At 55.9% G+C, this 20797-nt stretch overlaps 2 protein-coding genes and 1 long non-coding RNA gene across 8 annotated transcripts in view; all 3 read left to right on the forward strand.

The window, feature by feature from the left end:
- The window catches only part of FGD3 (FYVE, RhoGEF and PH domain containing 3), an 88857-nt gene extending 84627 nt beyond the window's left edge, over positions 1 to 4230 (forward strand). For 5 of the 6 annotated variants that reach the window (XM_050761550.1, XM_050761546.1, XM_050761545.1 and 2 more), the window contains exons 16-18: positions 824 to 964; positions 2540 to 2680; positions 3334 to 4230. In XM_050761550.1, coding sequence (XP_050617507.1) covers positions 824 to 964; positions 2540 to 2680; positions 3334 to 3585 — 534 coding nt within the window. In that variant the 3' untranslated portion in view covers positions 3586 to 4230. The remainder of the gene's footprint in view (positions 1 to 823; positions 965 to 2539; positions 2681 to 3333) is intronic. The other variant, XM_050761551.1, reaches the window with a different exon arrangement.
- The window catches only part of SUSD3 (sushi domain containing 3), a 401112-nt gene that overhangs the window by 346956 nt on the left and 33359 nt on the right, over positions 1 to 20797 (forward strand). The window lies entirely within an intron of this gene.
- Positions 15319 to 20797, forward strand: part of LOC126937816 (uncharacterized) — a 68028-nt gene continuing 62549 nt past the window's right edge. The window contains exon 1 of the long non-coding RNA XR_007719859.1: positions 15319 to 15387. This is a non-coding gene — a long non-coding RNA (uncharacterized LOC126937816). The remainder of the gene's footprint in view (positions 15388 to 20797) is intronic.

Below are 20797 nucleotides of genomic sequence, written 5' to 3' on the forward strand. Positions count from 1 at the left end.
GGGGCCAGAGGAGGGGGGACAAGGGGGCCTGCCAGGAGTGTCCAGGGTAGGAAAAGCTCGAAAAGTCACTGAGGAGCACTCCTTGGCTACATCCCCACGCTCCACCCATGCATCTGAGTCACCACTGTACACACAGACCATGACGACTTCATCCATCCATCTGCCAGTGGACACAGGCTGCTTCCAGCTTTTGGCTATTGTGAATAACGCTGCTATGGACATGAATGTACAAACGTCCCTTCAGATCCTCCTTTCAGTTCTTTTGGGTACATGCCCCGAGTGGAACTGTTGCCTCGTATGGTAACTCTGTGTTTAACTCTGTGGGAAGCAGAGGAGCCACCCTACTGCTTCCCACAGAGGCTGCGCCAGCTTGCTTCCCACCAATAGTGCAAGGATTCCGATCTCTCCACATCGTGCCAACACTATTTTCTTTTCGTTGCTGTTGTCACTGTTGGTCTGGAAGATAGCCGTGCTGAGGGGTGAGAGGTGGTTTCTGGTTGTGAATTTGATTTGCATTTCCCTGATGGCCAGTGATGGGGTGTCTTCCCGTGTGCTTGGCGGCTCTTCCCACTCTTCCTCCCATGCACACAGACTCCTGGACTCTGGACCCTCCAGGACAGGAGGGTGGATACCAGATGCCCAGCAGGGTCAGCCTTGCTCTCTGCCCTCAGACAGGATTCCCCCCTTCACGTCAAGGAGAAGCCCTTACGCCTCCCCACACTGTGTTAAGTCTCCTCCCGCCCACTCCACCTCTCCTCTGGCCTCTTCCTGGATAATCCTCTGCCCCAGGGTGCTGGGGTCACAGGTGCCCTCTGTTTGGCAGGTCATCTGTGGGAAGTGCTCCGAGTTCAAGGCCGAGAACAGCCGGCAGAGCCGCGTCTGCAGAGAGTGTTTCCTGACACAGCCAGTGGCCCCCGAGAGCCCCAGCCCCGAGGCTCCGGCCGAGCCCAAGCAGAGCACAGAGGTGGGTGCTCCCAGCTCCTGCTGCCCTCCTGGCAGTGTGGCAGAGCCTCCAGACACCTGCTTCTGTGCCCAGCAGCTCCAGCTGCCTCTGCTTTCGGGCGTCCTGGGGCCAGGACAGATGTGGGTGTGTCTCAGTGGGGCCCCCAGGCTGGGAACACACTCGGAAGATCCCGTGTGTGCACACTGGCTTCTCAGGACCAGCCACAGCCAAGGCTTGGGAACCATTTGCATCTAGGAGTTAGATGGGAACAAGTGTCACTCCTGGTCACCTGGTTGGAGGGCATGGATTGAAGCTGCCCTCAAGTCCAGGCCTTGAGGCCCATCTGAGGGGAGACACTGCCCTTGTCTCGGCCTGCCTCACCTCCAGCTGTCAGAGGGTGAGCAGGGCCCTGGAGGCAGGCACCCCCTCCTCCTCCTCCCGCTCCCCTTCTCCTCCTCCTCTTCCCCCTCCTTCCTCTCCCTCTGCGTCCCTGTCTTTCTCCTTCTCCTCTCCCTCCTCCTCCTGCTCCCTCTCCTCCTCCCCATCTTCTTCTCCCCCACACTCCTCTCCTTCTCTTCCTCTGTTCCTCCTCCACTCCTCTTTCTGAGAGTGGCTGCTGCTTTCCCTGCATTCTTTCCTCAAGAACACAGTCTATTCTGGGGTGTTGCAGGAAAGCTGAAAAAGAAAACGTGAGCTTCCAGAAAAGCGCATCGCCCTTTCTCTGCACTCGACACAGCCTGCGGTTCGCAGTGCCGGCTGCACGCTGTGGTCTCCTGGGAAGCTTCTAGTGTTCATTTCCCTCGTGGAGGCTCAGTGAGGTGATCGGGGGGTCAGTGTGTTTTCAGGGTCCCAGCTGCTCTGACTTACAGCTGTGGTTGGAGCCCTGACCTAGGTCCTCGGTCTCAGAAGTCAAGGATGTAAGTCTATTAGGACTGAGCGTTGAATGGTCTCGATGGTGAAGAAGGACCTTGCTCTGCCCACTGAGCTCCCTCATGCCTGCAATTTAAATACCGAGGTGTGTTCTGAGAGCACCAGGTCCTTGGGGTACGGGCCTCCAGGGTCCTGTAAGGTGGACTCTGGCCTCGAAGGGGGGCCCAGGTCTGAGGGGTCCAGCTCTGGCAGGGGGTGTCTAAGCCATGTCCAAATGGTGGACAGTAGCTCCAACAGTGACACGACAGAGGGAGGGCCTGTGTGTGGCACGTGTGGTGTGTGTGTGCTATGTGTGCATGCACACGCGTGTATACGGTGTGTGTAGAACTGACACGCGTGAAGTCCCTGTCCCGTGACCCACCCTCAGGTACTTGCTGTTGGGTTTTCCTGTGATTTTGATGTGTCCTGACCCAGCATATGGACACCCTCCCCTTAGAGAGCCCTGCCTGCAAACCCCGCCTGATACCACACACGCCTACGTCCTGCAGGCTTCTAGTGACCCTTGGAAGCCGGGTGAGGCTGGTCCCCGTCTCTGTGCAGGCCTTGGCCAGGTCTCCACAGCCAGCTCCTCCCAAGCAGTGGCCCTGGCCCTGCCCCAGCCTCCTCAGAACAGGGCGTGACCGCTGCAGGCGAGACTGCCCCTAACCTGTGTCTTTGTATCCCCAGAAGACACCCGCTGCAGACCCCCAGCCCAGCCTGCTCTGCGGCCCCCTGCAGCTGTCAGACAGCGGTGAGACCTGGAGCGAGGTGTGGGCCGCCATCCCCACGTCGGATCCCCAGGTGCTGCACCTGCAGGGAGGCAGCCAGGTACGTGTCCCCACGGCCCCAGGCCCTTGGGCCAGCAGCCCAGAGCCTCAGGCCTGAGGCTCCCACAGCAGGCCTGTGCCACCAGCTGGGGCCCACCTGCTTGAGCAGTGTCACCTGGGGCCTCAGTTTCCCCAGCAGCGCAGGATTCCCTCTGCTCCCCAGTCACAGGAGACAGAACCTACTGGCACCTGGGTGGACCCCAGAGCCAGCCAGGGTGCAAGGAGGGGTGGGCCAAGGGGGCACAAAGGGTGGCCAGGAGCCACAGAACCTGTCAGGTGAGACTCAGGAACCCACACAGCCCTGGCCTGGCCCCTTGGAGCCCCAGTTGCTGCTCTGTCACAGGGACTGGCCTGTCCTGCCTCGCCTCCCCAGGGGCCAGAGAGCCCAAAGGAGGCCATGGAGTCTGGGGGTCTGGTGAGAGGGGCAAGGCATCCCCTCCCCTATATCCTCCCTCGGGGAGAACCAGTGGGTCCCCCCAACTGTCCTCCTGTTGACAAAGGCAGTGCAGGCACAGCCACCAGGCCCCTCGGGCTCAGCACCTGCCTTGTGTTACAAGGGTCTGGGAGTGGCTTCCTGGGAGAGGCCCCTGTCACTGAGGTGAGCCCGAGGCCGGGAAGCTGAGGCACCGCTGACCATCTGCTCCTCTGCTGCAGGACGGCCGGCTGCCCCGCACCATCCCTCTCCCCGGCTGCAAACTGAGTGTGCCGGACCCTGAGGAGAGGCTGGACTCCGGGCATGTGTGGAAGCTGCAGTGGGCCAAGCAATCCTGGTACCTGAGCGCCCCCTCCGCAGAGCTGCAGCAGCGATGGCTGGAGACCCTGAACACTGCTGCCCGTGGGGACACGGCCCAGGACAGCCCGGGGACCCTGCAGCCTCAGGTCCCTATGGGCACAGCTGCTCCGTGAGCTGAGTCTCCCGCTGCCCTGCACTCCACCACATCGGGCCTGTGGTCTCCTGGGAGGTGGCGTCAGAGGCCAGATGAAGAGCGCCCTGGACTGCTGAGGGTGGGCCAACAGCCCAGAGCTCAGGATACTTGGCTTTGGAGGGAAGGAAACTGAGGCCCAGAGAGGGGCAGCCACTGGCCAAGGGTCACCCAGCAAGTCTTGGCTAAGAGCCTGGCCTCCAGCCCCAGCAGTGTGGCCCAGAGCAGGGGCCGACTGCCACAGTAACCATCATCCATACGGGTCGTGTGGTGATGCTGGCCCAGAAGGCAGAAGGAGGCAGCATGGGCACTGCCAGGGACAGCCACATCCGGCCGGTCTGCAGTGTGGTCCACCCCCGCCTCTGCCCAGCCTGTCTACACCGTGTGAGCTGAATCATGACTCGCTTCCCACCTCCCTTCTCTGTCCTCTCCTGAAGTCCTGCCTCCAGCCCCCAGGAGGTGGACCTGCCGCGTCCTAGCTGGACTCACGGTTCCTAAATAACTGCACTCGGAAGCTCTGCTGGGACTTACCCCAGCCACTGAGTGGCAGATGCATGAGATTTGTGGCTGTTCCTGATGCTGGTGGCACACAGTGCTTATCTGCATAAATAAACACTGGCCACCGGCAGTGGCGCAGCCTCAGTGCTCTCTCCTGAGCCCCTCAGCGGGGTCCCCCCACAAGGTGGGCTGACTGATAAAAGGTTGAGGGATAAGGGTGATGGAACCACACACCGCCTGGAGAGCAGTTCTGCATCTGTTGTCCTGCCCGGGGTGGGCAGATGGCAGGTGAAGATGGCCAGGCTCAGAGATGGGGAGGGTGGGGTGCAGGGCACTCAAGATGGTGCCAGTGGGGACCTTGCAGAGGCCACTGGGGTGCGGGTGCTCTTTGCACCAGAGCCCCAAAGGCCTCTGGGAGAGCGTGGGGGAATTTAGGGACCAGTGATAGGGGATGCTCACTGGTCAGGACCCCCACTCCTCTAATATCCATATAGCACCATGTGGAGACACCTAGGAAGACATGCAGGGCACCTACGGGGGCTGAGAGGGAAGGGGAGGAGCCAGAAATGGGAGACTGATCCCAGGTGGGGGGCAGGTGAGCTGGGAACACGGGTTGGGGGGACAGCTGAGATGGGGGCACAGGTGAGTGGGGGACAGCTGAGATGGCACAGGTGAGTGGGGGACAGCTGAGATGGCACAGGTGAGTGGGGGACAGCTGAGATGGCACAGGTGAGTGGGGGACAGCTGAGATGGCACAGGTGAGTGGGGCAGCTGAGATGGCACAGGTGAGTGGGGGACAGCTGAGATGGGGGCACAGCTGAGATGGGGGCACAGGTGAGTGGGGGACAGCTGAGATGGGGGCACAGCTGAGATGGGGGCACAGGTGAGTGGGGGACAGCTGAGATGGGGGCACAGCTGAGATGGGGGCACAGGTGAGTGGGGGACAGCTGAGATGGCACAGGTGAGTGGGGGACAGCTGAGATGGGGGCACAGGTGAGTGGGGGACAGCTGAGATGGGGGCACAGGTGAGTGGGGGACAGCTGAGATGGGGGCACAGGTGAGTGGGGGACGGCTGAGATGGGGGCACAGGTGAGTGGGGGACAGCTGAGATGGCACAGGTGAGTGGGGGACAGCTGAGATGGGGGCACAGCTGAGATGGGGGCACAGGTGAGTGGGGGACAGCTGAGATGGCACAGGTGAGTGGGGGACAGCTGAGATGGGGGCACAGGTGAGTGGGGGACAGCTGAGATGGGGGCACAGGTGAGTGGGGGACGGCTGAGATGGGGGCACAGGTGAGTGGGGGACAGCTGAGATGGCACAGGTGAGTGGGGGACAGCTGAGATGGGGGCACAGCTGAGATGGGGGCACAGGTGAGTGGGGGACAGCTGAGATGGGGGCACAGGTGAGTGGGGGACAGCTGAGATGGCACAGGTGAGTGGGGGACAGCTGAGATGGCACAGGTGAGTGGGGGACAGCTGAGATGGGGGCACAGCTGAGATGGGGGCACAGCTGAGATGGGGGCACAGGTGAGTGGGGGACAGCTGAGATGGGGGCACAGGTGAGTGGGGGACAGCTGAGATGGGGGCACAGGTGAGAGATGGCACAGGTGAGTGGGGGACAGCTGAGATGGGGGCACAGGTGAGGGCGAGGGTGAGCTCCCACAAGCTCTAGCTGGGCCATGCTTGGATGCTGCAGCCACTGCACACGGAGCCCCTGCTGGCTACCCGGGCCTCTGCCACTGCTTCCCACACTGTGCTGGATGTTCTCGTCCCACTTCACACAGAGGAAACTGAGGCTCAGGCATGCTAAACAACGTGCATGCTTCCACACTGGACAGGCCCACCGGGGGAGATGGGATCAGACCCTCCTAGCGGCACAGAGGTGCCCCGACCGGCTCCAGCTGCTGCTCAAGGAAGCAGCAAAGCCCCTCACCCCGCTAGGGACAGGGGTGGAGGAGGCCTCAAGGGGACCCCAGCTGCTGGCCCTGCCTTCTGCCCTGCAGATCTGAGCTCTGACCCACATTCATCCCCTACGGAGCAGTGGCAGAGCCGCTCCCTCACACACATCTACTGAGCATCCGCGGCAGCCCTCATGAGGCCCTTCTTTGAAGGGTCAGGACTCCGTCCTCTGCCTGCTCCAGTAGTTCCATTTCTGCCATCTCACCACAGCCCCAGGAAATCCCCACTTGACAGCTGAGGAAACTGAGTCAGAGAGGGGACACCCCAGAGCCCCACAGCTCTGGCACTGAGCAGGCACCTGGAATTGGCCTGCCGGGCATGGTGATTCCAGCAGGGCAGGGGTCTGCTGGGGCCGAAGACTGTGCTGTGGGGGTCGCCATGGTGAGTCCCCTAGCCTCAAGCCCTCTGTCTTGCACCCACCAGCCTGGCTAGTCCACTGGGAGGCAGGGACAAGGTGCGTCACCGCAGGTCTGGGGCAGGGCGTGCCCCCGGACTCTGCCACCTGCTGCGAGGCCAGTCCTGATGGGAGCTTGTTTGCTGTCATACTGGTGGCTGTAGGCTGTTGTTCCCACTTTTTCCAAAAGAGGAAGCTGAGGCTCAGACAGGGGCAGTGAGAGGCCTCCGGCATGCAGAGCCTACGTGCTGTGCCCTTACAGATCCGGCCTTCCTAGGGTCTGTCCTCAGAGACCCCTCCTGTGGGACACCCCACCAAAGATGCTGCTGGGGAGCTGGCTGCCACGGGGGCCTCCACACCGGGGCGTCGGTGCTGCCTGGGCCTGGCCTCTCGCCACACACTGCCCCACCCCCCGTTCCGGCCCTCCCACCCCACAGTCCAGGGCTTGGGCACACTCCACTGCCCATTAATGGAGTGGCGGAGCCTGGACGCACGCTGGCTTTTGGCCTCTTTACCATCTTCCCTGCCCTTTCTCCCCAAGGCCGCCGCCTCCAGAGGCATAAGAGACCACTCCCTGGGTTGGGGGAAGGGATGCCTGTGGCTGAGTGGGAGGTAGCTCCTGGTGTCTCGGGCCTGAAGAACGTGGAACGGGGCAGCACAGAGTCTGGGGAGTCCATCGCCACAGGAGTCAGGGAGGGACTGGGCTGGGGGCCCTTCTGAGGCTCCCCCGCACGCTAGCCTGCAGGATGGGGGCTCCTGGTACCAGCCCAAGGGCTAAGGTTGGAGCACAGTGGACACCAGAGCTGAAAGGCTTTCACAGGTGCAAGTGGTGGTGGGCGGTGAGAGGAAACCAGGACAGAGGGGAAGGAGTGTGCTTCTGCCATGGGCAGGTTCCCCACCCGGCACACCCCACCTTACTAGGCCCAGAGCAGGGTGCTGGCTGCAGCCTGGCAGTCCTGGGGAAGATGAATGAGCTTCCAGGAGGGCCTGCTGCAAGCCCAGTGCTCCCCAGCTGCCTGAGAGGAGAATGATGACTGAGAAGGCGTTTTCGCAGCAGTGAAACTGAGACCCAGAGAGGGAAGTGCACGTTCCCAAGGTCACGCAGTGAGTTAGGGGCTATCTAGGATTCCCTCATTCTTTTTTTTTTTTTTTTTTTTTTTTTTTCAGATGGAGTCTCGCTCTGTCACCCAGGCTTGGAGTGCAGTGGTGCGATCTCAGCTCACTGCACCCTCCGCCTCAGCCTCCCCAGTAATTGGGATTACAGGTGCACACCACCACACTTAGCTAATTTTTGTATTCTTAGTAGGGATGGGGTTTCACCATGTTGGCCAGGCTGGTCTGGAATTCCTGACCTCAGGGGATCTACCCGCCTCGGCCTCCCAAATTGCTGGGATTACAGGCATGAGCCACTGCATCCGGCCCCTAATTTACTTTTCTTCCATTTGCTCATGCACCAGGTACTGCTAGCAGACTCTTTGGGGGCTCAGCCTGGGCCACCACACAGAGGAGGCGGGCCTCCTGAGTGCCCTGTCCCATAGGGAAGTGCACTGAGCATCATTTGGACTTCTGGGATAGGGGACCAAACACCACCTGTAGCCCCAGGCACAGTTACACTTTCAGCCCCATCACCAGGCTGCAGCTACCTGGCCTTCAGAACTACCAGCCTCCTTTCCTCCTGGGGCCTTGGCACATGCTGTTCCCTGGGCCTGGGGGCTCCTCCTGCAGGGCTTCGTGGGCCACCTCCTCAACACTCACTGTGCTCAGACGCCGCCTCCGCAGACAGCTCTCCAGCCTCTCCACTTGTTTGTTTAGCCATTTGCTCTCTGGTTTAACCTCTCTTTTCCCACGTAGATTAGAAGCTCCGAGAGGGCAGAAAGCAGCCCCTCTAGCAGTGCCTGGCCCACAGCAGGTGCTCAGTGAATACCTGTCCATAGCCTTGGAAAGGCTCAGTAACTCCTGCCTTGCCATAGGGGCCCTGAGCACTTTGGGTCTGGGATCCTCATTTTATAGATGGGAAAGTAGAGCCTGTCTGAGGTCATAAAGCCCAGTGCTCGTCTGCCTCACTCACCGTCCTGGGTCTCGGGGACATCAGAGTCAGCTCCTTCTCAGATGGTTGGTCCTGTTGTAAACACGGGCACACTAAGACCCAAACAAGCGTCCATGTCCCCAGGACATGGGCAGAGGGAGACTGGGATGCAGGTCAGTCCAATTCCCGCTGTGCCTGCCTCCCACCATCCCACGGAGGCAGCAGGATCCGCAGCAGGACAGCACCTCTGAAAAGCCACTGGCCCCCACAAGCCCCAGCCTAAGAGGGCGGCTTACCCCAGAGGCCAGAGCCCAGGCCTTTGGGTAGTCCCAGCCCTGCCCTCCCTGCAGCCATGGAGGCCTCCAGAACTCTGTCTTATCACCAGCTGCCCCAGGAACATCTCCCACTTTCCAGAATCCAAGCCCCTCTGAGCAGCCAGTTCTGGCACTGAGCATGCAGGAAGAACGGTGGGCTCACCTTCCCTTGGGGCTGCATGCTGTGTTTCTGCCCACAAACTCCCTCTGGATGATCCCTCCAGGGCCATCCAGGGGGAGCTTTGGGCCCAGTGGTTCCTGGGGGCGGCTGCATCATGACCCCACAGCCCATTCCTTCAGGCACCCACCCCAAGACACCCTACTTTCTGGGCCCCAGTAGGCAGGGCCAGTGGTGGTTGGCTCTGAAGCTGAAATACTATGTCCATGCAGGCAGCGCCTGGCACTGGGCAGGTATGGTCCAGGCCCCTCCACCTTCCCCTCAGGACCTCCCTCTCGCCCCAGGTTGAAGCAGTTATGGTTCCTGAGGGGCACCTGTTGGTCTCTGCAGCAGCTGGCTGCAACAAGAGGCCAGGCTGCTCCCTGCCCACAACATCATTCACATCGTTACTCTGGATGGAGGATTCCTCCCCATATACTGGGGAGAAAACTGAGGTTGAGGAAAGGGACCCGCTGGAGCCACAGGCTCCGTCTACCTCCAGGGCTCCTCCTGCAGTTCCAGGGGTGTTACATAAAGCTGAAGGTCTGGGTGGGCCAAAAAGGGAGGCAGGGCAGGCCATCGGGGAGCAACCAGGCAGGCACCCCACATTCTGCACATTCTATCCTGGAAAGCAGCCGCCTGGGCCGCCCGGCCTCAGGGCCTACCCCGCTGTCCTCACACTGCCTTGGTGGATTTATGGGCTCAGTGCCCTGCGCCTAGGTGGGAAGCTCTGACAGAGGCTCCTGCAAGCCTCCGGAAGGCTGCAGCTTAGCCAGGATGACAACGGTGTGGTCGGACAGCAGCCACATGCCATCTCCCAGCTGTCGGGCTCCATGGCCCCTGAATCCCTCGTGCGCTAAGGCCCCTTCCAGCTGGGCCACAGGAGGTGCAGGCCTTAGTGTTGCCTTGGACATGAGTGTTCCCGGGGTCCCTGACGGCAGCAGCCTGCCCACTTCCACGCTTCTGTCCTTGCTCCCTTGGGCTTCCTCCCACCCTGTTGAGGGATGCCCAGCACTGGCCCCAGGCTGGACTCAGCCCTTCCTGTCTAGCCAGGGCGGGGCAAACACAAGGCTGTGCCCTGGAGGCTTGGGGACAGCAATGGGTATCATCACCTAAGAGAGAAAGAGCTGGAGGCTGGGTGTGTGTCAGCTGAGCCCCGAATTTCTGGAAAGTGAAGGTGTTTCAGGAAGACTCCACTTCGGGGGCCTGTGACTCGACCCGAGCCAATCAGCATCCCCATTCCCTTGGCCACAGTGATTGGTTTGCAAGGTCACATGGCCCAAGATGGCCTCCCCACCCCCCCACCCCCCATGGCAGGAGGGAGCCTGGCTGCTGAGCTTGGACGGCCATCTTGGAACCGGAAGAGCCTCCCAGTGAGACCCAAACAGAGGTGGGAGGAAGTCAGATCTCTGGTTTCATCTGGAGTAGTTAGTCATGAGTCAATAAATGTCACGTGGAGTCAGATTTTCTGCTAACTGCTGTCCTTCTCCACCCAGCAGCCACTGTTTTGCATGGATCAGCCTCTGCTCTCCAAAATGTCCTGCCTGGGCCATATTTCCCCCACCCAGCATCCAGGCTCATAGCATCTCTTCCTCTTTTCTGCCGGGGCCAGGCCTGGCCCCCTCGGAAAGCTTAGTTAGTCTTCAGTGCCCCAGTGCTGCCCACTGTAAATTCTACACACAACTTCCTCATGAATCTCAGTCTCAGAAAGGAAGCTTGGCTTTCCCTTCACCTTATCAAAACTCACGTAAATTATCCACCCCTGGCTAGGCGCGGTGGCTCACACTGTAATCCCAGCACTTTGGGAGGCCAAGGCAGGCGGATCACCTGAGGTCAGGAGTTTGAGACCAGCTTGGCCAACGTGGTGAAATCCCATCTCTACTAAAAATACAAAAACATCATCCAGGCATGGTGGTGGATGCCTGTAATCCCAGCTACTCAGGAGACTGAGGCAGGAGAATTGCTTGAGGCGGAGGTTGCAGTGAGCCGTGATTGCACCACTGCACTCCAGTCTGGGCAATAAAGCAAGACTCCATCTCAAAAAAAAAAAGATCCACCCCTTCCAACAACATCTGTTCCGAAGAGACATTGAAAAACTGCAGACACCTGAACAGCCCATTCACATTTAAGAAAAATCATGGCTGGCGCGATGGCTCATGCCAGTAAAGCATTTTGGGAGGCCGAGGCAGGCGGATCACGAGGTCAAGAGATCGAGACCATCCTGGCCAACATGGTGAAACCTTATCTCTTTTTTTTTTTTGAGACGGAGTCTCGCTCTGTCACCCGGGCTGGAGTGCAGTGGCCGGATCTCAGCTCACTGCAAGATCCGCCTCCCGGGTTCACGCCATTCTCCTGCCTCAGCCTCCCGAGTAGCTGGGACTACAGGCGCCCGCCACTTCGCCCGGCTAGTTTTTTGTAGTTTTTAGTAGAGACGGGGTTTCACCGTGTTAGCCAGGATGGTCTCGATCTCCTGACCTCGTGATCCGCCCGTCTTGGCCTCCCAAAGTGCTGGGATTACAGGCTTGAGCCACCGCGCCCAGCTGTGAAACCTTATCTCTACTAAAAATATGAAAATCAACTGGGCATGGTGGTGCGTGCCTATAGTCCCACCTACTCGGGAGGCTGAGGCAGGAGAATCGCTTGAACCTGGGAGGCAGAGGTTGCAGTGAGCCGAGATCGCGCCACTGCACTGCAGCCTGGTGACAAAGCGAGACTCCATCTCAAAAAAAAAAAAAAAAAAAAAAGAAAAGGAAAATAAAAATTATGTTGGGGTATAGTCTCAAAGCACTCCTCTTCCCGCAGTCATGAAGTGAATATTTTGCTCTGTGAGACAAGAGTATTCTCTCCTCTGCCCTCAACAAAACCTCAGAGGAAAGGGCTACTGCCCTCACCTGCACGGAGAGAAGTACTCTGCGGCTCAGCATGGGGAGGCCATGCCTGAGGCGTGTTCTCCCATAGCAGGCCCTGCTATGTAGATTTCAATGTAAGGAGTTTATTTGGGAGGTGATCTAGGAAACCGAGTAGGGGAGTGGAGATTGAGGCAGAGAAAGGCTGAAAGTCAATACAAGGTACAGTGTGTTGAATAATGTCACCTCCAAATTCCATGTCCATCCAGAACCTCAGCACGTGGCCTGATTTGGAACTGGGATGTAATTTGTTAAGTTAAGATGAGGTCACTGTTTGTGACTTAAGTGAGGCATTTAGGTCAGGTTCGGTTTAGTCAGTGGGGGACCTCAGACCAAAATGGCAAAAGGATTGAGTTTCTAATTCACAAAGCCCAGGAAGCAGAGGGCAGCATGCTTCACAAGGCCCATGGGAAAGGGAGGGGACGTCTGGGACACGTGCTCAGCAGCAGGTAAGGAGAAAGAGAGGGGGATCTGGGGGCCAAAGCCTTTACTGGGGTCCAGGGTGTTATCTACGTGGGTTTCCCAAGTCAGGGGCTCACTGGTTGATTTAAAGGAAGCATGAGGGTAAGCACCGGAACTTGGCTACATTGTCAAGTTCACCAGACTTAAAGCAGAAGTAAGGTGATCCTGCTGTTCAGAGTATGAGACCTTATATCCAAAATGCAAAAACAGGAACTGCGTGGAGACTGTGTCCAAATATATAGCTCAGGTGTGACAAGCCAGCGACAGGACGAGATGGATGTTGAGGCAGCATTAATATGAATGAGAGTTGTAACAGCCACATTAGATTAGGATAGCGCCTAAATCCAATGATTTTTGCCCCTGTAAGAAAAGAAAAGGGCCAGGTGCGGTGGCTCACACCTGTAATCCCAGCACTTTGGAAGGCCAAGGTGGGTGGATCATGAGGTCAGGAGATCGAGACCAGCCTGCCCAACATGGTGAAACCCCGTCTCTACTAAAAATACAAGAAGTATCCGATGTGGTGGCGCACGGCTGTAGTCCCAGCTACTGGGGAGGCTGAGGCAGGAGAATCACTTGAATCCAGGAAGTGGAGGTTGCAGTGAGCCAAGATCACGCCACTACACTCTAGCCTGGGCGACAGAGCAAGACTCCGTCTCGAAAAAAAAGAGGAGAGATACACACAGGGAAGAAGGCCATGGGAGGGCAGAGGCAGAGATTGGAGTGACGCCTCTACAAGCCAAAGGATATCAAGGATTTCTGGGAGTCACCAGAAACTAGGAAGACGCAAGGAAGGATCCTCCTCCCCTAGAGCTTTCAAAGGGGTCTTGGCCCTGCCAACACCTAGATTTTAGACTCCTGGCCTCCAGAACTGTGAGAGAATTAATTTGTATGGTAGCCCTAGAAAACTAATACAGATTTTGCACCAGGAAGTGAGGTGCTGTTGTGACAAATTTTTGAAAATGCAAAAGTAGCTTTGGAGTTGAGTAATGGGTAGAAGCTGGAAGAGTTTTGAGGTGCTTGATAGAAAAAGCCCAGATGGCCTTCAAGTGCTTGTTGGTAGAAAAGTGGACATTTATTTAAGGTACTCCTCATGAGGATTAGAAATCAAAGAAAAAATATAGAGAAATCTATCGTCTTTTTTTTTTTTTTTTTGAGAAAAGAGTCTCACTCTTGTTGCCCAGGCTGGAGTACAAATGGTATGATCTCGGCTCACTGCAGCCTCTGCCTCCCAGGTTCAAGCGATTCTCCTGCGTCAGCCTCCCAAGTAGCTGGGATTACAGGCGCCCACCACCACGCCTGGCTAATTCTTTGTATTTTCAGTAGAGACAGAGTTTCACCATGTTGGCCAGGCTGGTCTCGAACTACTGACCTCAGGTGATCCACCTGGCTTGGCCTCCCAAAGTGATGGGATTACAGGCATGAGTCATCACACCTGATCAAAATCTATCATCTTAAATAATATATATGTCATGAAGAACAGGCCAGGTGCAGTGGCTCACACCTGTAATCTCAGCACTTTGGGGGACCGAGGCAGGCAGATCAAGAGGTCACGAGTTCAAGACTAGCCTGACCAATATGGTAAAACCCCGTCTCTACTAAAAATATGAAAATTAGTTGGGTGCGGTGGCATGCGCCTGTAGTCCCAGTTACTGGGGAGGCTGAGGCAGGAGAATCACTTAAACCCAGGAGGCAGAGGTTGCAGTGAGCTGAGATCGCACCACTGCACTCTAGCCTGGGCAACAGAGCGAACTTCATCTCAAAAAAAAAAAAAAGAACAGAATGTTCGTAGAAATATGAACATCACAGGTGCTTCTGGTGAGGCCTTAGAAGAGAGTAAGGAACATGCTATTGGAAAGAGGAGGAAAAGTGATCTGTGTTATAGAGTGGTAGAGAAGTTGGCTGAACTACATTCTAGTGTTGGGTAGAAAGTAGGAGATTTCCAAACGGTGTGGAAGGTGTGGCCTGGTTTGTTTTTGCTGCTTGTAGCAATTTATCTCTTTTAAGAGAAAAGAGATAAATCGAGGAAGGAACTGTTAAGCAAAAAGGAACTGTACTTGGTAATCTGGGAAGCCCTTAGCCTGTCCAGATTGCTAAAATTAGCAGATTCACTATTGAGAAAGTGTGGAAAGAAAGTGTGAAGATAACACCAAGGGTGTTGCTGGACATTTTGTTAAAGACATTATGAATGTGACTCGTGGATCCAATCAGCCATCTCAGTGGAACTGAGGAATAGAGATGAGGTTATCCAGGAATGATCTGTGGATAGAGCCTCTTGTCTGATGGCATGGGTCCCTGTAAACTACACAGGAGACCAACAAGATTTCTGAGAATGTTGCACCAGCAGAAACACTGCCAGCCTGAATTGAAAGGCGGGGGGCCAGGTGCGGTGGCTCACGCCTGTAATCTCAGCACTTTGGGAGGCTGAGGCAGGCAGATCATGAGGTCAGGAGATCAAGACCATCCTGGCTAACATGGTGAAACCCCCGTCTCTACTAAAAAAAAATACAAAAATTTAGCCAGGCCTGATGGTGGGTGCCTGTAGTCCCAGCTACTCGGGAGGCTGAGGCAGGAGAATGGCGTGAACCCAGGAGGCGGAGCTTGCAGTGAGCCGAGATCACACCAGTGCACTCCAGCCTGGGCGACAGAGTGGGACTCCGTCTTTTTTTTTTTTTTTTTTTTTTTTTTTTGATACGGAGTCTCGCTCTGTAGCCCAGGCTGGAGTGCAGTGGCCGGATATCAGCTCACTGCAAGCTCCGCCTCCCGGGTTCACGCCATTCTCCGGCCTCAGCCTCCCGAGTAGCTGGGACTACAGGCGCCCGCCACCTCGCCCGGCTAGTTTTTTTTGTATTTCTTAGTAGAGACGGGGTTTCACCGTGTTATCCAGGATGGTCTCGATCTCCTGACCTCTTGATCCACCCGTCTCGGCCTCCCAAAGTGCTGGGATTACAGGCTTGAGCCACCGCGCCCGGCCGGACTCCGTCTTTAAAAAAAAAAAAAAAAAGAGGCCGGGCGCGGTGGCTCACGCTTGTAATCCCAGCACTTTGGGAGGCCGAGACGGGTGGATCACGAGGTCAGGAGATCGAGACCATCCTGGCTAACACGGTGAAACCCCGTCTCTACTAAAAAATACAAAAAACTAGCCGGGTGAGTTGGCGGGCGCCTGTAGTCCCAGCTACTCGGGAGGCTGAGGCAGGAGAATGGCGTGAACCCGGGAGGCGGAGCTTGCAGTGAGCTGAGATCGCGCCACTGCACTCCAGCCTGGGCGACAGAGCCAGACTCCGTCTCAAAAAAAAAAAAAAAAGAAAAGAAAAAAGAAAGGCATGGAGATGGGATGAAATGAAGGAAGAATGCCTTGGAGGACAGCAGGCATGGATGCAGAGACAGGCTAGGGGTGGGCCTGCGGGGGGCAGGTGGCAGGAGGGTGGCTGCTGCTGCTGCCAAGGCCCCAGAGTGCAGGGCCAACAACACAGTCCCAGAGGACAGAACACTGAGCCACTGAGGATTATTTTCAGATCGTGAAACCTAATGGAACTTGCCTGCTGGGTCTCAGACTTACTCAGGACCAAGAGACCCTTTTGTTTCTTCCCTTTCTCCCTTTTTATTTATTTATTTGTTGTTGTTGTTGTTTGTTTGTTTGTTTTTTGAGATGGAGTCTTGCTCTGTCGCCCAGGCTGGAGTGCAGTGGCGCGATCTTGGCTCACTGCAAACTCCACCTCCCAGGTTCTTGCCATTCTCCTGCCTCAGCCTCCCGAGTAGCTGGGACTACAGGCGCCGCCACCACGCCCAGCTAATTTTTTGTATTTTTAGTAGAGATGGAGTTTCACTGTGTTAGCCAGGATGGTCTCGATCTCCTGACCTCGTGATCCACCCACCTCGGCCTCCCAAAGTGCTGGGATTACAGGTGTGAACCACCGCGCCCGGCTCCTTTTCTCCCTTTTGGAATGTGCTCAGACTTTGGAGGATATTGGGATGAGGTGAATGCATTTTGAACAAGGGACCACAGCGACCTTTAGGGGTTCCCACTGTAGTGAGTTGAATAGTGTACCCACAAATTTATGTCTGCCTGGAACATCAGAATGTGATTTTATTTGGAAATAAGATCTTTGCAGGTATAGTTAGATATAGAAGTCATACTGAATTAGGATGGGCCATAAATCCGATAATTAGTGTCCCGATAAGAAGAGAAGACACAGAGATGTGGTGGTGGAGGTAGGGATTGAAGTGGTGCAGCTACAAGCCAAGGAGTACCAAGAATGCCTTTGTTTTGAGACCCCGATTTGTGGTACTTTGTTGCAGGGACCCTGGAACACTAACACACAGGGTGGGTAGCTAAGCAACTAGGTCTGGAGGCAACTGGAACTTAGTCTGCAGGGGAGTCTGGTAGCTACTACTCCATCCCTCCAGTTAATAGCCCCAGAACACATCTGCTGATGAACAAAGTTGGGTTTGCAGACTTGCGGCAATGAGCGGGAGCACATGCGTTGGGAAAGCTTAGGGCGTTGCAGTGGGATGCTGTTAGGGAGGATGTGGAGTAGGATTTGGGCTGTGTTAGGTGGTTTTGAGGGGGGTTCAGAAGCCAGTCTGCATTGGATGCTATTAGGAGCAATGCTATGCTTGGGTATCTTAATACATTCCATCAGAAAGCAGAGGAATGAAATGAGGCTCAAACTGCAATTGGTATGAAACAGCAGCCACTTGTATCACCCAGGATGTTGGTATTGTCTTTCCAGTGACTTTTTCCTTTTTTTTTTTTTTTTTTTTTTTTTTTGAGACGAAGTCTCGCTCTGTCACCCAGGTGGAGTGCAATGGCACAATCTCAGCTCACTGCAACCTCTGCCTCCCGGGTTCAAACAATTCTGCTGCCTCAGCCTTTCAAGTAGCTGGGATTACAGGTACCCACCACCATGCCCAGCTAGTTTTTGTATTTTTTAGTAGAGACAGGGTTTTGCCATGTTAGCCAGGCTGGTCTTGGCTGAACTCCTGGGCTCAAGGTTATCCACCTGCATCAGCCTCCCAAAGTGGTGGGATTACAGGCGTGAGCCACCACACTTGGCCTGTGACTTTGACTTTGTTTTTTCTGTGCCAAGACAAGATGTTGAAGTGATCTTGTCTGATACTGATGCCCTGGGAGACTGTTTATGTTCAACAGGAGCGGTGAATGCCAATTCAGTTCTGGCTTCTCACAGGGTAGACAGTCACCCCGGTACCATCCAGCTGGGCATTTACCCTCCAATACCTCGGAGACACTTGGAGACACTGGTTGAGGGCTTCTCTAGGGACCATTCATCATTCTCCCACGTTTCCGGCCTGCCCTGCCTGAGCAGAGGGACTTTGGACCTGTTTGAAGATGATTCTGGTTTTGTTATTATTCAGGTATGGTGAGGCCAGCAGACCAGTAGACAACTACCATTGAGAAGATAGCTTGCTATCACAGATCCAAAGTGGAAGAGGCCTCCAGCCTCGCAGGGCCACACAGGGAAGCCCCAGGGTTGGTCAGCAGGCAGAGGGAATGGAGGGACGGTGGGCCGGAGCCTTTACTGTGGTTTTGCAGGAAGGTGTGGGCAAGGCAGGGTAAGCCGGCTGAGTACTGGCAGGTGCGAATCATTTCCGTGGGCTCTGGGGCACGGAGGCTCTTGCTGATTGTCTGGCACCTGCCTCGGGGTGAGGAGTGCAGGGGGATGGTGGCCCGGAGTGTGGGAGCCCCGGATAGGCGGTGTAGCATGTGGGCTCTGGGTTGGTTTGCATTTGAAAGGTGTGATCACAGCCAAGTCCTTTACTCTCTCTAGGGACGGGCTATCCCTGGGAGGGGCCGTCACTCCAGGGTCAGCAAGTCCCCAAGATGTCAAAGCATCAGAATACAGAAAATAAAAAGTATGATTAATACAGGCCCCCAGAGGGAGTCTCCAGCAGCTGGAAGTTGGGCTGAGGGCCCCCCGAGTGGGCATGGCTGAGGCGACATGGCAGGCACAGACGGCATCTGCTACAGGTGACCACCCCAAAGTCAGCTGGCTCGGGACCAGGGTTTGAGCTCAGGATGGCCTGAAGCCAAATTCCATATTATGAACTAGAGCTCAATTTGGTGAGCGGAGAGAAATGAACAACAGGTGTTTTCCAGTGTCATCGCCCGCATTACCTATTCGGACTGTCTCATTTGCATGTTCCTCAGACCCTCACCGGTGCCTGCTCTGTGCCCGGCCCCACGCTGGGCTCTGGGGCCACAGAGATGAGTCAGGCATGGTTCCTGCCCTTGAGGTATGATTTGTCTGCAGGGGATTTGAGGAGGGAGCAAACCTGTGGTCCAGCCCCACCCAGCCTGGATGGCTAGGGAATCCTTGCTGGAGAACGTGGTGCCCGAGCTGAGCACTGAAGCACTAGCAGGGCCACAGAGCTGAGCAGAGCGGGCAGGAAAGTCACTGCAGCTGGAACACTGTGGGGACAGGGCTGGGGCAGGAAGTTCACTGCAGCTGGAACACTGCAGGGACAGGCTGGGGGAGGGGGTCTCCTGCTTCACTGGGGAGTGAGGACTTTGCTCCTGGGCCCTGTGGATTTGGGAGACCTCCAGGGCCAGCAGCATGGAGCACAGAGACAGGCAGAGCCCGTCAGTGTTAATGAGTGTATGGAATAAAATTGGGAAGCAGCCAGGTGCGGTGGCTCATGCCTGTAATCCCAGCACTTTGGGAGGCTGAGGTGGGCGGATCATAAGGTCAAGAGATCCAGACCATCCTCGCCAGCATGGTCTCTACTAAAAATACGAAAATTAGCTGGGCATGGTGGCACACACCTGTAGTCCCAGCTACTCGGGAGGCTGAGGCAGGAGAATTGCTTGAACCCAAGAGGCAGTGGTTGCAGTGAGCCGAGATCATGCCACTGTACTCCAGCCTGGCGACAGAGCAAGACTCCGTCTCAAAAAAAAAAAAAAAAAAAAAAAAAAAAAAAAAAAAAAAATCAGGAAGCAAGGGGAAGGACTTTTGACTCCACGGAAGAGCCGGGCAGGGGCCTGTTCACAGAACCATTTCTTGAAGTCTGACTTCCAGAGGCAGTGGCCGTTTGCACTACAGGTGGTCTGTAGCGCAGGACCAGTACGCTCTTACCCCCTGAAGGCTGCAGTGACACGATCCCCACCAAGGATCGCCATGTTCCGTTGAGCAGGTCATCCGCTACACAGAGGCACTGAGGAATGTGTACATACATTGAGATGCAGCCCATGTACCACCCTCAGGGATGTGGCCTTCTCCAAATGTGTACAAAGTCACCAAAGGGGCTAGCTTTGGCCCTCTCCTTGCCCTCTGCAATGCTCTCTGAGGAGCTGAGAATGAGGTGGTTTCCGGGAGGGCTCAGGATCATAGGGGTTGAAGGAGACAAGAAAGAAAAGAGCACAGGGGGCTGGGAGTGGTGGCTCACTCCTGTAATCCCAGCACTTTGGGAAGCTGAGGCAGGCGGATCACTTGAGATCAGGAATTTGATACCAGCCTGGCCGACATGATGAAAGCCCGTCTCTACTAAAATACAAAAATTAGCTGGGTGTGGTGGTTCTTGCCTGTAATCCCAGCTACCGGGGAGGCTGAGCCAGGAGAATCGCTTGAACCTGGGAGGCAGAGGTTGCAGTGAACTGAGATCATGCCACTGCACTCCAGCCTGGGCAACAGAGTAAGATTCTGTCTCAAAAAAATAAAAAAGAAAAGAGCGCAGGGAGACCCTGGATGGCGCTGTGAGCTTGGACCCACCTGGGCTAAGCCAGGCCTCAGGGAAAAAACAAACTGCCATCATCGGATTTATATGCGCTCATGACTGGCTACGAAATATGGTCTTGTCTCTGGTAATGGGGTGCACCTGCCTGCCCCCACAGACAGCGTCCTTATAGCTCAGAAGTACAGACCAATGAAACGAACATTCCTCTAAAGAGTTTAGCAAATATGGATAGGCACTAAGAACAAGCACCCCACCTGTATCTCCATCCAGTAATAACACCACACACTTAGCACCCTCCAGCCATCCATGTGTTTGGATCTGTCTGTATATGTGTGTGTCTGTGTTTTATCAAAAAATAATGGGGGCCAGGCGCTGTGGCTCACACCTGTAATCCCAGCACTTTGGGAGGCCCAGGCAGGCAGATCACAAGGTCAGGAGATCAAGACCATCCTGGCTAACATGATGAAACTCTGTCTCTACTAAAAACACAAAAAGTTAGCTGGGCATGGTGGCGGGCGCCTGCAGTCCCAGCTACTCGGGAGGCTGAGGCAGGAGAATGGCGTGAACCCGGGAGGCGGAGCTTGCAGTGAGCCAAGATGGCACCACTGCACTCCAGCCTGGGCAACAGAGCGAGACTCTGTCTCAAAAAAAATAATAACAAAAGGCAAAAAAAGAAAATAAAAGTCATGGGATCATGTGTACATTTCGGGTCTGAGCCTGATCTTGGCGTTCTAATGAGGAGCGGCTTCTGGAGCTCAGGTGCACAGCAGATACTCAAGAAGTGGCTGACA

Source organism: Macaca thibetana, chromosome 15 (assembly GCF_024542745.1).
Source record: "Macaca thibetana thibetana isolate TM-01 chromosome 15, ASM2454274v1, whole genome shotgun sequence".
Classification (NCBI taxonomy): domain Eukaryota; kingdom Metazoa; phylum Chordata; class Mammalia; order Primates; family Cercopithecidae; genus Macaca; species Macaca thibetana.